We start from the raw sequence: 15,048 nt of genomic DNA on the forward strand, positions 1-15,048 counted from the left end.
ACCCTATACATAACCCTATCCTTAACCCTATCGCTAACCCTAACTCTATCCCTAACCCTATCCCTATCCCTAACTCCATTCCTAACTCCATCCCTAACTCCATCCCTAACCCTATCCTCTATCCCTAACTCTATCCCTAACTCCATCCCTAACTCCATCCCTAACCCTATCCTCTATCCCTAACTCTATCCCTAACTCTATCCCTAACCCTATCCTTAACTCTATCCCTAATCCTATCTCTAACTCTATCCCTAACCCGATCTTCGACACATATTAAATTCCAGCATACCCACAATCCCAGTGGCCGATAATTGAACTTTGGTGAACGTATATTTTTATTCCTTCTCCTTTGTAACTTCAGTCACTGATTTAGGCACAGCTTGTAAAACATCACTGTAAAATTACATGCGACAATAAATTGCTATTCTATTCCATTCCATTCTGATAGCACTTCTGGGTCATAGAAAAAAAATCAATCTCTCGCTCAATATCAAAGCCTTTTCTAGTTAGACCAGGAAGTGGTTTTCCTCCACCACATCAATTCAGACAGATTCTGGGGATCCTTACACTCAAAGGGGGTGATAGGAACAAACCTGCCATTCAGTGGCCAACATATGACATCCCGATTAGATCCATGAATAGGTAGGGTACGGACTGTGTAGAGGTAAAAGGGCGTCATGCATCGGTGCAGGCTTGGTGGGCTGAAGGGCCTGTGCTGTACTGTTTCTTTGTTCTATGTTGTTCTTAATTTGTTCTCTCAGCATCAACTTCCAAAATTTAACAGAATTTATTCCATTTCCTTCAGTTGTGCCTGCTTTCTCGTATTGCACAGGAATATAGGAAAGATCAAGGCCCCTAACCCTACCCCCAACCCTATCCCTCACCCTATCCCTCACCCTATCCTTAAACCTATCCTTAAACCTATCCCTAACCCTATCCCTCACCCTATCCCTCACCCTATCCCTCAATCGGCTCGTGTGAGATCCCTTGACAGCTGTGCAGCTGCCCAGCATAGAGGGGACATGGACGGTACACGCCTCAAACATTGCTACTGAGGTGCGGACTCGATTTAGCTCCACGTACAACAGGGGCCTCCATTCAACTGGTAAATACTTCACACTTTTGGAAGTTACAATGGATTGATTTAGCATTTTAAACAAGAAATCTTTCGAGAACCTGACAAATCCATTTGAAATGTAAAATCAATGGGCATTCAGCATGATTTCTCAGACTTTTCACGTCATATAAAGTTAATGGACAAATATTAATGTGATTTTCCTGAAGCCACTGAAATTGTAATTTTTTTCGATGCCTTTTCATTTGTGCAGCCTTGTCTTCCCAGTTTCCGCTGTGCATTAACTGTAAGCCTTAGCCTTGCACAATGCTGCACTACTGGGCCTCATTGTAACCCAAGCTGAGAGTGAGTCTCCTGCAGTACTTCCATGTACATTGAGAATTAGGGGCAGCACAGTGACTCTCAGTGGTTAACACTGCTGCCTCACAACACCAGGGACTTGGGTTTGATTCCGCCCTTGGGTGACTGCCTGTGTCGATTTTGCACGTTCTCATCCCTTGTCTGTGTGGATTTGCTCCAGCCTCCTCCCACACTCCAGAGATGTGCAGGTTGGGCTGTGTTAAATTACCCATAGTGTCCAGGGATGTGAAGGCTAGGTGGATTAGCCATGGCAAATGTAGGGTTATGCGGGGGTGTGGGTGGGATGCTCTTCAGGGGCTTAGTGTGGAATCGATGGGCTGAATGGCCTGCTTGCTCGCTGTAGGGATTCTACGTGGATATATATTTGATGAGGTGTTCCACACAGACTGCTAAGTAACAGCTGTTGCTTTCCCAGTTTAATTCTGAATTTACATCCCCCAGTCCGCACCCTTTAAAATTTGCTGTGTATCCCTCTTCCACTACATTTTGATATTCCTCAGTTTTTGAAAATTAAGAGAAAGCCAACAGGGAAAAAAGAAGTCTTGCATTTATATATGACCCTTCCTGTCTTCAGCACTGCACAGCTAGTTAACATGTCATCACTGCTGCAACGTAGCAAATACAGCAGCCAATTTGTGCACAGAAAGTTCCCACAAACAGCAATGAGATAGTGAGCCAGATAATTTGGTTTTGTGATGTTGCTTGAAAGAGAAAATTTGGACTGGAACTCCCTGGCTGCTTTTTACATGATTCAGTTGGGATCCTTCGCATCCAGTTGGGGCCTTGGTTCAACTCCGTCTCTGGACGACTCCAGTGCTTGAGTTGTGTGAATTTTACAGAGGACTTATCATCTCTTACATTGACCTAACTGAAATAACTCTTCAGAGGCCAGCATCCCATCAACAATCACACTTCATTTACCTTTAACAACAGCACAGCCTCTCACTGAGTCAATACCTGGCATTCATCCTTTTATGTCAGACAGGGGTCCCTGATTGGACCAGATTAACAACCCAAATCAGGGAACTCATACTTTTATCAGGTCAGCTGGCTGACTTTGTGACAATCACTAAACTTAACCGTACTGATGGTTCGTCATTGGTACGAGAAAAACTAGCTGTAGATGCCAGTTGATTGGAAAAGAACAGCCATTATATAATAAGAATTCCTGGCTTGTGACACTGTTTGATTTGAATAAATTACTTACAAGGCAGAATGTCTCTATATCTGTTTTTTTCTCTGTTTTCTGGACTTTTTCCCACTCTACAGTCATCAATCGGTTTCAGATGCTCCAGTGCCTTTAAGAGAAAGGAAAAGATGTGAGGGATGTAAGTCACAACAGCTCACTAAATGCTAAAGGGACATTTGCCAGGTTAATTTGGCTAACAATGGTTTAATCACATTACTAGCTCTGTCAGTGAAATAACGTAGTGGCTCCAATCTTTGCAGCCAACTGCAGAAGGATATGTATGACACTGAAGAGAGCTGCACACACAGATCTAGCAATTTCTATATTTCCTGACATCTGTTTGAATCTGTTGCTAAGTCAACATGATTACCAAGCAAGTCAGGCAGCCAGTCCCATTCGAGTATTCTCACAGTCAGTAAACTAGACAAGGATAACTTTGAATTATCCTGTAGTATTCTCACAGACAGTAAACTAGACAAGGCTAAGGGGCAGTACGGTGGCACAGCGGTTAGCACTGCTACCTCACAGCGCCAGAGACATGGGTTCAATTCCCTCCTCAGGCAACTGTCTGTGTGGAGTTTGCACATTCTCCCTGTGTCTGTGTGAATGCCAGGTGCTCCGGTTTCCTCCTACAGTCCAAAGATGTGCAGGTTAGGTGAATTGGCCATATTAAATTGCCTGTAGTGTTAGGTGAAGAGGTAAATGTAGGGGAATAGGTCTGGGTGTGTTGCTCTTCGGAGGGCCGGTGTGGACTTGTTGGGCAGAAGGGCCTATTTCCACGCTGTAAGTAATCTAATTAAAAAAACTTTGAATTATCCAGCACTATTTCATAGACAATCTTCATTATTTATAAAGAGTGAAATAAGTGATTTGGATGTACCTGCTGAATTATGTTAGAAATTGAAATAACAGCCTTTTAACAAAAATGTAATAGCTTGAAAATGAAATTATGTTTTAATCACCGCAGAAAAAAAGGATATAAAAATAATTTAATAGCTAGCGTGTTTAGCAATGATTGTGAACTTAGGACAGAGCTAAAATCTAAATGAGAAAACAATTAAATTAACAATCTCTTCAGATGTCTCCAGTAAACCTTGGGTCACCCTATTAATGGTGGAAATTTTAATTGAAAGTGCTCTGTACTATAAAACGTCATGGCGTCTCTATGAGACAAGAGACTCTGAAAAGGAAAAAAATAGCATGGTCTTTTTTCTGGTCTTCCTTTCTTTGATCAGGGTGACCAAAAAGCTGCTTTCACAACCACTCAAACCTGCCAATCAAAAATGGAGTTCAACAAATGTTATAAGTAGATAATGGACAATCTGTTAATACGACATGGACAGACCTATCACCTCAGTCAACCTCTACTGAGCAAATTAAATATGTCTTTTCCAACTATGTTTTGAGAGCACATGTTACGCAATTAGCTTTTAAAATACTCTATTCCATTTAAAAAGTGCAGCAAATGTCTCCTTTTGTTGTGACATGTCACCAATATAGACCTTCACATCTCCATTTCAACCAATGTACATCAAATTTGTTTAAAGAATAAAAGACAAGGCCTCTGCACTTTAATCTCAAGTACATCAATATTGTAGATAGGAGGAATGATTGCACAGGCTGGGGTAGTTTCCTTCAAATTTAGAGACTGGGGGGAGAACTTTAATCCAAAGGACAGCGACATTGTAGACAGGAGGAACGATTGGACAGGCTAAGGTAGTTTCCTTCAGGTATAGAGGCTGAGGGGAGACCTCCTTTAAGTGTACAAGATTATGACAGGTCTAGATAAAGGATAAGAAGCCCAAATTCCTCTTTGTTGAAGTGTCCATTGCTCAGGCTGTAGATTTCTGTCCATGCCGCTCAGTTTTTGGTATTAATCTAGTCCCATTTGCCTGCATTTGGCAAATTGTGAAAACTGGGCAGCATGGACAAATCCATGCTGTACAACTTTATGACTCTAAGTAGGAGGTTGAGTTTTATTCTCCCAATGGGATGTGGACTTCCCATCCAGGGCCAGTGTTTGTTGCTGGTCTCTAATTCCCACGAAACTGAGTGGCTTTTCAGAGACTAGATAGCATCAAGCTCATTGCTGTGGGTCTGGAGTCATATGTAGGCCAGGAGAAAGTGATGATTGCAGATGCTGGAGATCAGAGCGGAGAGGGTGGTGCTGGAAAAGCATAGCAGGTCAGGCAGCATCTGAGGAGCGGGAGAATCAACATGTTGGGCATAAGCCCGAATCAAGAGCTCTTGCCCGAAACGTCGATTCTCCTACCCTTTGGATGCTGCCTGACCAGCTGTGCATTTCCAGCACCACATGTAGGCCAGACCAGGTAAGGATGGCCTTTTCCTGAAGGATAGATTTTTACAATAATTGATGATAGTGTTATGGTCACCATGATTGAGACTGAGCTTTCAATTCCAGATGTGATTGGTTGAATTTAAATTCCACCAGCTGCTGTAGTGGCCTTTGAACCTGTGAGCCCAGAGTATTAAAATCAACCTCTGGATTAAAGTCCAACATGAGTACAATGAGACCATTGTCACCACCCCACCCCCCTTAAATACCTCTGCATTAACCCCTGTAACACTGAAAGAGCACTGAGATATGCATTTGAAGTAAATATGCCTACAAGGCAATGGAGTGAGAATTAGGCAGTGAGATTAGGCTGGATATCGTCAGACTGTGTACAGTAGATTTTTATGATTTTATGGGACAAATCTGTTTTTGTTTTCTCTCCGGGACCAATCATTTAAAATTCTTAATGCCAAAACACTCCAAATTCATCTCTTCGATTAAATGTAGAGATTCTTATTGCCAAGTGTAACATGGATTCATGGCTGTGGTGCTGCACACTGTCCAGTCTTTCCTCATCAATTTAAGGTTCCGTATCCGCCTCAAATGATGAACTCAGTCATGCTTTATTTACATCCAGGACTTGCTCCCACCCCGGCTCCAGCAACTTCCTGACAGTGAGAGCGGGATGGTCAGGAATGAGGGTGACACGGTGGCTCAGTGGTAAGGACTGCTGTCTCACAGACCCACCCTCGGGCAACTGTTTGGGTAGAGTTTGCATGTCTTTCCCGTATCTGTGTGGGTTTCCTCCGGGTGCTCCGGTTTCCTCCGACAGTTCAAAGATATGCAGGTCAGGTGGATTGGCCTTGCTAAATTGCTCCATAGTGTCCAGGGGTGGGCAGATGGATTAGCCGTGGGATATGTAGGGTTACAGAGATGGGTGGGTCTGGGTAGGATGCTCTTCGGAGGGTCAGGATGGATTTGATGGGCTGAATCGCCTGCTTCCATGCTCTACTGATTCTATTCTATGTTAATGGCAAGTGAGGATTACAAAAGAAATGTAGGGAAGGAACAGACCTGAACAATTCTGGACAGTGAAAGACTCATGGGGGAGAGAAATGAAAATAATAATTGTCGTTGACAAATTGAAAACGGTTAGTTGATAAGATCAAAAGATAGACCCACTAGGGTGTACAGTATCAATAAATCCTGGAATAACAGCATAGATGCATTGCATTAGCACCTAGAATATTCTCCCCAGATGGTTTGACTTTACAATACGGTGCATTCAAAAGTGGTTGCACAAAATTCCATTTTCCGCAGGATTAAACTTGGCACAAAGAGTTCTCAATTGATAGTTATTCACATTGGGTTAACAAGGTGTCACGTAACACCAAGTGATGCAGGGAGACATTGCTGACTGCTGCAGGGGTTGTACACTGCTCAGCAGTTTCTCCCCGATACTGATGTGCTGGTGAAGCTTTGAATACTCTAACACACTGCTGCATTTTAATATTTTATAACAGTGTCTATTGAGGCACAATTCAATCACAAAACTGCAAGATCAATAACTGTCAGTGCACAGTACTGCTGCTCATTTCTATTCTAACCTTGTTTTCTCTTAACAAAAAGATAAGTGGTTACAAAGTGCCAAGGCACACTGTCATCTCTTATTCAACGTATTGAATTAATTGCATGTGAAGCTCACATTTTCTGAGGAGAGGAGGCTGATTCCATCTTATTTGCTTCACTTCCCAATCTCAGAGACACTCAAGTCACATCCAATGATGATATTCCAGTTGAACTGGAACAGATTGAGTCCTATTCACAACCTTATCATAGCCTGCGATTTCAATTCCCATCAATTTAACAACCAAGACCAGCTTACTGATTCACTCCCACCTCAGACTGTACCTATAGCTACCACATCTGGCCCGTTGCTTGATTAATGTCACTCGTGTGAAGAATGTAGAGCATGAACCACAGTTTAGCACGTCAAAAACAAACCTACTCAGTCACTGAAATACAATTTGTCTCCCATTCTTTCAGAGTGAATCTCCTTTGTCAAACTTAGAACCACACATTAGATTAAAGGTGAATTAGTAATGCCTTTTAAATTCAAGGCCCGTTGCTTCTCTCTTTGACAGTATGTGGCTGTGCTATGCCATGAAATGCCCAAATTTAAAGGGTTTCCAGTCATTTTTGTGACAGTACTTTAAGAGGTGTGTTTTGTCCTGTTGTTTTTGTTGTGAAGAAAAGTTGAGACTGAGGTGGCAAGTGATCTGCTCAAAGCCAACAAAGTAAACAGTTTGTAAGGCCTTGAGTTTTTTTAAAGTTGGAACAATAGAAGCAACCTGAATGGGTGTGGTCAAGCTCCCACAGAACCACGATTTTAGTTTACCATTCTGTAGCTGTTAGGGTTTGGAAGCTGCAATACATCTCTTCGTGTAACAGCAAGACACTTGGATTCTCTCTCTCTCTCTCTGAGTTTTCTTTTGATCTTTTCTCCCTCTCCTTGAGAAATGCATATGAGACAATCTATTTTACGGAATTTGCCTTTTCCAAGCATGTGTTTATGGGATGTTACTATATTGTAAAAGTTGCTGTTTGGTAGTTAAATAATATTATGCTGTTACATTTTCCAATAGAGTTACGTTCTTCCAATTTCTTCTTTCTTTTGTTCGCGTTTTAACTATACCATTTGAATAAAGTGTGTTTTGCTTCAAGCTTGATAGTTCAACCAATCAAAATATATCCAGAACACAATGCCTTAAACTTGCCTTTAAAAATAAGAAAAAGTTTGTGTTCTAGGCGATCTTATTAATATATTTTGAGGGAGTTTAGTATGGTCCATAATATTATACCCCAAAACAATTTTACATGATCACTTCTAGAAACTAACTCTTCAAGCCAATTTTGCAAGTCAAATGGTGCCTTTAACAGAGGTTGGACACACCGAATATTTGGGAATGAAATTCTAAACCCATACTCGATTTAGTGAAATACCTGTCTCTGTGGACTTCCTTTTTTTGCATTTACTTCAAGTAATAAATATAAAGGTATATGTAAAAACAAACAGTACTCAAATATCAGGAAAAAGGTTTTGTTCCCAGAATATTCATTCTGAGAGAAGTTGATGGGTTAGATGCTGAGAAGACGGTTCACCTCATAGTTTGAACCTGGAACAGGGGGCATGGTTTTGAATCAGGGTTGACTCATTTAAGGTGGAGATGAGGAGGAACCTCTCTCAAACGATCGTTAGTTTTCAGAATTCTCTTGCCCAGTGAGCAGTGGAAACTGGGCCATCGAGTATACTGAAAGCCGAGTTGGACAGATTTCTGATTAACGAGGATGGATCCAAGGACGGTGATAGGGAGCAAAGTAGAGTTGAGGCCACGGTCAAATCAATAAGGTATAAAGGCCTCCTTTTCTATTTTGTTTTGAATTGTGGATCAAAATGGGTAAAGGATATTGCTGTCAACCAAGGATTGCTTTGCACTTTTGAAAGTAATTTGCTGGAACTCATTGTGGGCTGTGTTTACACTGTTGCTTTGTTCAAGCAGTGGGGGAAGCTGTCCAAGGTGCCACAGTACCTTGGGTGTGAGTGCAGAGTAACCTTCACCCAAAGATAGATTGCTGATTGGTTTCTGAAGTCAGGATCAGTTGGCAAAAGCATGACTGATTGGCTAATGGAAACCTCCAGACTGCAACAGAGAAAGGATCTCTCTCTCTCTCTTTCTCCCTATCTCTCAAATGAAGTAACCAAGGACAGAAAGATAGCTAATCTCTCCTATCATTTGCTCGAAGCTGTTGCCTCTAACCAGTGACTGAAAGACTGAACAATTAATATGTGATCCCAGTAAAGAACTGAAAAGACCTGGAAATAATGAGATCAGAAATACTGATAAGAAGTATCTTTTGTGGTTAGAATTGATTATTTGTATTAAGTAGTAGCTTCTTTTTAAGTACAGAAACCTGCCTAATGCTTGCTGCAAACCTGAGTATAGCAGAAAGGTAAATTGAGGGACTGCAAGTCATTTGATAAGATCTTTAACTTCTGTAATGACCTGGGAGTCGTAGAGTTTGAGTATCGATGCACTCTCCCAAGTGGGTTCTTACTAAATGGCACAGCAGGCCTGAGGAGCTGAATGGTTTACTGTTCCCACTTCTCGGGTTCTTCAATAAATTTCATTTTAGAGAAAAAAGACTATCTCTATATTATTTCACTCTCTGTTAATTTTTAATATAACACTGTTTATTTATATTTAACAAAGTTGTAAGTTTTGTGTCCCTGTCTCTTTTTTTTGTATCAACAATGTACTTTTTAGGTGGAAGAATTTATTTTCATTTTTAATGTTCCTTGAATCCACCTTTAGATGTCAGAGCTGAAGTAGGCCATTCAGCCCATCGAGTCTGCTTAGTCATTCAATGAGGTCACAGCTTGAAAGATTCGATTTAACAACCAACTGGTGAAGTCTATCTTTGCCGTGAACGCCACATCGAAAATCAGGATTGTGAGAAATTGGTCTTTTGCACACTATTGGAAGAGTTAAGAAGAACTCTAACATCAATCGTGGAGAAAACGCGAGAGTTGACTGTAAAGGCATGACAACAGAACACTTAGAAACCATTAATGGGATTAGTCAGCATGGGTTTATGAAAGGGAAATCATGCTTTACTAATCTTCTGGATCTTTTTGAGGATATAGCAAGTAAAATAGAGAAGGGAGAACTGGTGGCTGTGGTGTATTGGTATTTCAAGAAGGCTTGAGAATAGCAGCAAAATTAGGTTTCAGTTTAGGTGTATTGTCACGTGTACTCGAGTTGCAGAAGAACAGGAATACAATGAAAAGTGTACAACATCACCAACACATGACGCCATCTTAGGTACAAATCTAACGCACAAAGAAATTGGAGAAAATTTTTAAAAGTTACATGACATTACAGATGTACAATACTATAAAAATTAAAACACATGGATTTGCAAGTATACATTGGCATGGATTGGAAACTGGTTGACAGTCTGGAAACAGAGAGTGGGAATAAATGTTGTTTTTTTCTGGGAGCCAGTGACCTATGACCAAGGATCAATGCTTGGGCACCAGCTTTTCATGGTATGTATACAAATAACTCAGACGTGGGATCCAAGTGTTATATTTCCAAGTTAGCTAACTGGATGGGATTGTGAGTTCTGAGGAGGACACAAGGAGGCTTTAGAACAAGCTCGACAAGAGTATAGGGCAAACACATGATAGATGCAGCAGCAAGGGGATGAATGTGAAGTTATCAACTTCAGTCTGAGAAACAGAAAAGGATTTGAATGTCAATATATTGGGAAATATAGATGTTCAAAGGGATCTGGGTGTCCTTGTACACAAGTCAGCAGCAGTACACATGCAAATACAGTAAGCAGTTAGGAAGGCAAATGGTAGGTTGGTTTTGTAAGAGAATTTGAGCTCAGAAGTAGGGAAGCCTCAGTGCAGTTTACAGGGCTTTGGTAAGACTGCACCTGGAATTTTGGTCATACTGTTTAAGAAAGGATATACTTGCTAATGACGGCTTCACCGATACTGGGGATGGCAGAATTGTTGAATGTGAAGAGATTGATTCAACTGGATTTATGTTCATGAAAGTTTAGAATGATGACAGCATGTTTGATTGAAATGTATGAAATTCTAACATGGCTGGATAGACAAGATGCAGGGAGTATGTTTTCCCCTGATTGGGGAGTGTAGGACCAGGGTCACAATGGCTGAATATAAGGTAGGCTGTTTAGCACTGAGATGGGGATGCTATTCTTCGCTCAGACCTGTGGAATTTGCTACAACACAAAGCTGAGGAGGTCAGGTCTAAGTATATTCAAAAAAGAGATACATTTTTAAATATAGAAGGCATCAAGGGTTATGGAGAGGATGCAGGAATATGACATTGAGTTAGAGGATCAGCCAGGATCATATTGAATGGTAGAGCAGGCTCAAAGGGCTGAATGGCCTACTCCAGCTCCTATGCTTAAGGAAGGAGCAACAAGTTGTTTCAAATCTAACTGAGTTTGATCAAATTTATTGACAAATACAATAACAAACAGATATGAGCCACAGACCTTTAATGATTCTGTGAGGCTATTCACATCTGATTCCTCCAATGTATGTTCCCATTCCACTCCTCATAACCTGATAGATGTACAGCACAGAGACTAGAGGGGAAAGATTTAAAAAGGACCTGACGGGTAGCCTTTTCATGCAGAGATTGATGTGTGTATGGAATTAGCTGCAAGCAGAAGCCATGGAGGCGGATACGGTTATAACACTTTAAAGGGCATCTGGATGGGTATATGAATAGGAAGGGTTTAGAGGGATATAGACCAAGTGCTGGCAAATGGAAGATTGGGAAACCTGGTCAGCGTGGACAGTTGAATCAAAGGGTCTGTTTCTACGCTGTATGACTCTGACTGTATGTAACCCATTACAAGGCTTCATTGTGGAAACAGGTCCTTTGGCCCAACGAGTCCTCATCGACCCTCTGAAGAGTGACCCACCCAGACCCATTCCCCTACCCTATATATACCCCTGACTAATGCACCCAACCCACACATCCCCGAACAGTGTGAGGAATTTAGCATGGCCAATTCACCTAACCTGCACATCTTTGGATTGTGGGAGGAAACTGGAGCACTCAGAGGACACCCACACAGACATAGGGAGAATGTGCAAACTCCACACAGACATTCAGCCCATTGAGTCCTTTCAGGCACTTTGAAAGAGCTTTAAATTAACTCCCAACCCCCAGCATTTCTCCCCCATAACCAACCAAATTTGTTCTCTGTTAAAACCTGTCCAATTACATCTTGAAGGTTCCTTCAAAATCTGATTCGGCCATCTTTTCAGATAGCACAAGTGAGAAAGAACTTCCCCTCATTCTCTCCTGTGAACTCTTTTCCAAAGGTTTCAACTTCAAGTTTCTTTTCATTAAAATTAAAGAATGAAAATCTCTGGGGATCCCAAATATGATATTCTTATTTCCCAGAGAGAAGCAGGGACAACAGTGTGGCTCAGTGGTTAGCACTGCTGCCTCACAATACCAGGGACCTGGGTTCGATTCCAACTCGGGCAACTGTGTGTGTGTGTGGAGATGGCACATTCTCCCTGTGTCTGTGTGGGTTTCCTCCGGGTGCTCCGATTTCCTCCCACAATCCAAAGATGTGCAGGTCAGGTGAATTGGCCATGCTAAATTGCCCACAGCATTCATCCATGTGTGGATTGGGTACATTAGTCAGGGGTAAATATAGGGTGGGGAAATGGGTCTGGGTGGGTTTGGCTTCGGAGGGTCAGTGTGGACTTGCTGGGCTGAAGGCCTGTTTCCACACTGAAGCCTTGTCGTGGACTACATACAGTCAGAGTCATATAGCATGGAAACAGACTCTTTGATTCAATGTCCAGGCTGACCAAGTTTCCCAATCTAATCTAGTCTCATTTACCAGCATTTGACCTATATCCCTCTAAATCCTTCCTATTCATATACCCATCCAGATGCCCTTTGAAGTGTTCCAAATGTACCTGTGTCTATCACTTGCTCTGGCAGCTCATTCCATACACACACCATGAAAAGGTTAAGTTTTAAATCTTTCCCCTCTAGTTTTGGACTCCAGACCTTGTCTATTTATCCTATCCACGCCCTTCATGATTTTATAAACCTCTATAAGGTCACCCCTCAGCCTCTGATGTTCCAGGAAAAAAAGACCCGGCCTATTTAGCCTCTCCCTATAACTCAAACCCTCCGGTCCTGGCAATGTCCTTGTAAATCTTTTCTTTGCTGTCTCAAGTTTAACAACATCCTTCCTTTAGAAGGGCAACTAGAACTGTATGCAGTATTCTACAAGTGGCCTCATCAATGTCCTATACAGCTACAACATGACGTCCCAACTCCTACACTCAATGGTCTGATCAATGATCAAGTGTGCCAGATGCCTTCTTCACTACCCTGCCTACCTGCAACTCAAGGAACTATATATCTGCACTCCGAGGTCTCTTTGTTAGGCAACATCCCCCAGGCCCCTTCCATTAACTGTGCAAGTCCTGTCCTGGTTTGCCTTACCAAAATTCAACATCTCATGTTAAATTCCATCTGCCACTCTTGTTGGCCCATTGGTCCATTTAAGATCTTGTTGTACTCTGAGTTAACCTTCTTGGCTGTCCACTACTCCACCAATTTTGGTATCACCTGCAAACTTACTAACCATACCTCCTATGTTTACATTCAAATCATTTATATAAATGATGAAAAGCAGTGGACCCAGCACCAACCCTTGTGCACACTGCTGGATACAGGCTCCAGCGCAAAAAGCAACCCTCTCACGCCACCCTCTCTCTCCCCTACCTTCAAGCCAATTTTGTACCAACTGGCTAACTCTCCCGGATTCCGTTAGATCTAACCTTGCTAACCAGTCTACCATGTTTGTTGAATGCTTTGCTGAAGTCCATATAGACAACATCAAGCACTCTAGCTTCATTAATCTTCTTTGTCACCTCTCCAAAAACCTAACCAAGTTAGTGAGACACAATTTCCCACACACAAAGCCAGCTTGACTATCCCTAATCAGTGTTTGCCTTTCAAAATGCACGTAAATCTGGTCCCTTAGAATCCCCTCCAACAACTAACCCACCACTGACAAAGTTCAGAGGCCTCCTACTTGGCACAGCCCTCTTGACCTGTCCTACTTGTCCATCTTCCTTCGCATCTATCTGCTCCACCCACCCACCGACCTATCAAAATCACCCCCACTGCATCTGCCTATCATTTTCCCAGTTACCTTTCCCCCAGCCCACCCTCTACCCTCTATTTATCTCTCAACCCCCTTGCTCCCTTCCCCACATTCTTGATGAAGCACTTATGCCTGAAGTGTTGACTCTCCTGCTCCTCAGATGCTGCCAGACCTGCTGTGCTTTTCCAGCGTCACCCTTTTCGACTCTGAATTTTCCTACAGCCTTTCTTAAATAAAAGCAAAACGTTAGCCAACCTCCAGTCATGTGGCACCTCACCTGTGGCTGTCAATGACACAAATATCATAATGAGGGATTCAGTCCTTGAGTATCAACCTTAGTATTCGTCAAGTGTTATTGCTATAATTACAAACGTGACTGCTCCACGTACTCCCATTAACGTGGCTGGCAAACGTGTTCCCGATAATTGATTCAGCATAGTTGATAAGAGTCATACAGCACAGAAACAGGCCCTTTGGTCCAACTCATCCATGATGAACTGGTTTCATAAATGGAACTAATCCCAATTTCCTGCATTTGGCCCACATTCCACTCAACCTTCCCTAACCATGTACCTGATTAGAACAGCCTGCAGAGCTGGATAATTGATATTTTTTAAATCAACCTGTTCAGAGTTGTTATTACACACCTTTGGAGCAGGTGAGATTTAATCCCAGTCTCCTAATCCAGAAGCAGGGACCCACTGTGCTACAAGACACTTTCTGAGTTGGATAATATCATCACAATACCATTAAAAGATTTAACTAGGAGATGATTAGTGTTTTACATCAGGCAATCTGACTAAAACATATGGCAATAGCTTTTAACAAGTGCCAAGTGATTCCGATCAAACGAAGTCTCGAGAGAGTGCAGCTGCCTCCATCACTCATTCAGGTGCAGGTCGTAAATCAATTCACTGAGGAATAAATAACATGCAAATCACCCGAGTTTGAAATGAAGAATTGCTTTCGTGTATTTAACTTAATCTTCTAATTTTTTTTTTGGAAGTCATGTCAATCAGATAAGACTCAGCACTCAAGCACTTTTAAACATGATTTCTATGTTAGTGCATGGTTGTTCCAGATGCTGAGCTGGTAACCCTAAGGGCTACAATACTAGAACTGACTTTATTACTAAAAAGAGGTGCTAAGGTCTCAGCTTTTCATCTCACAATCAGCACGACTGACACACAAGAAACCAAAGTATGAATGTTTGCCCTGGTTGGAATAAATGATGCTCTCAGGGCATCCAGGTCCAGATATGGCGTAGGCCATTTAGGACTGAGATGAGGAGAAATTTCAGTAGGGATTGGCAGTCTATCACTTTTTCTCAATGAATGGGAGTCATGGAAATAGTCAATTTCTGGATAAACTTTA

The 15,048-nt window shown here is 41.9% G+C and overlaps 1 protein-coding gene across 7 annotated transcripts in view; it reads right to left on the reverse strand.

Annotated features, from left to right (window-relative positions):
* The window catches only part of ptpn20 (protein tyrosine phosphatase non-receptor type 20), a 414,663-nt gene that overhangs the window by 32,700 nt on the left and 366,915 nt on the right, over positions 1–15,048 (reverse strand). For all 7 annotated transcript variants that reach the window (XM_043678810.1, XM_043678805.1, XM_043678807.1 and 4 more), the window contains one exon: positions 2,643–2,733. In XM_043678810.1, coding sequence (XP_043534745.1) covers positions 2,643–2,733 — 91 coding nt within the window. The remainder of the gene's footprint in view (positions 1–2,642; positions 2,734–15,048) is intronic.

The sequence above is a fragment of the Chiloscyllium plagiosum genome, chromosome 38 (genome assembly GCF_004010195.1).
Source record: "Chiloscyllium plagiosum isolate BGI_BamShark_2017 chromosome 38, ASM401019v2, whole genome shotgun sequence".
In the NCBI taxonomy this organism is placed as follows: Eukaryota; Metazoa; Chordata; class Chondrichthyes; order Orectolobiformes; family Hemiscylliidae; genus Chiloscyllium; species Chiloscyllium plagiosum.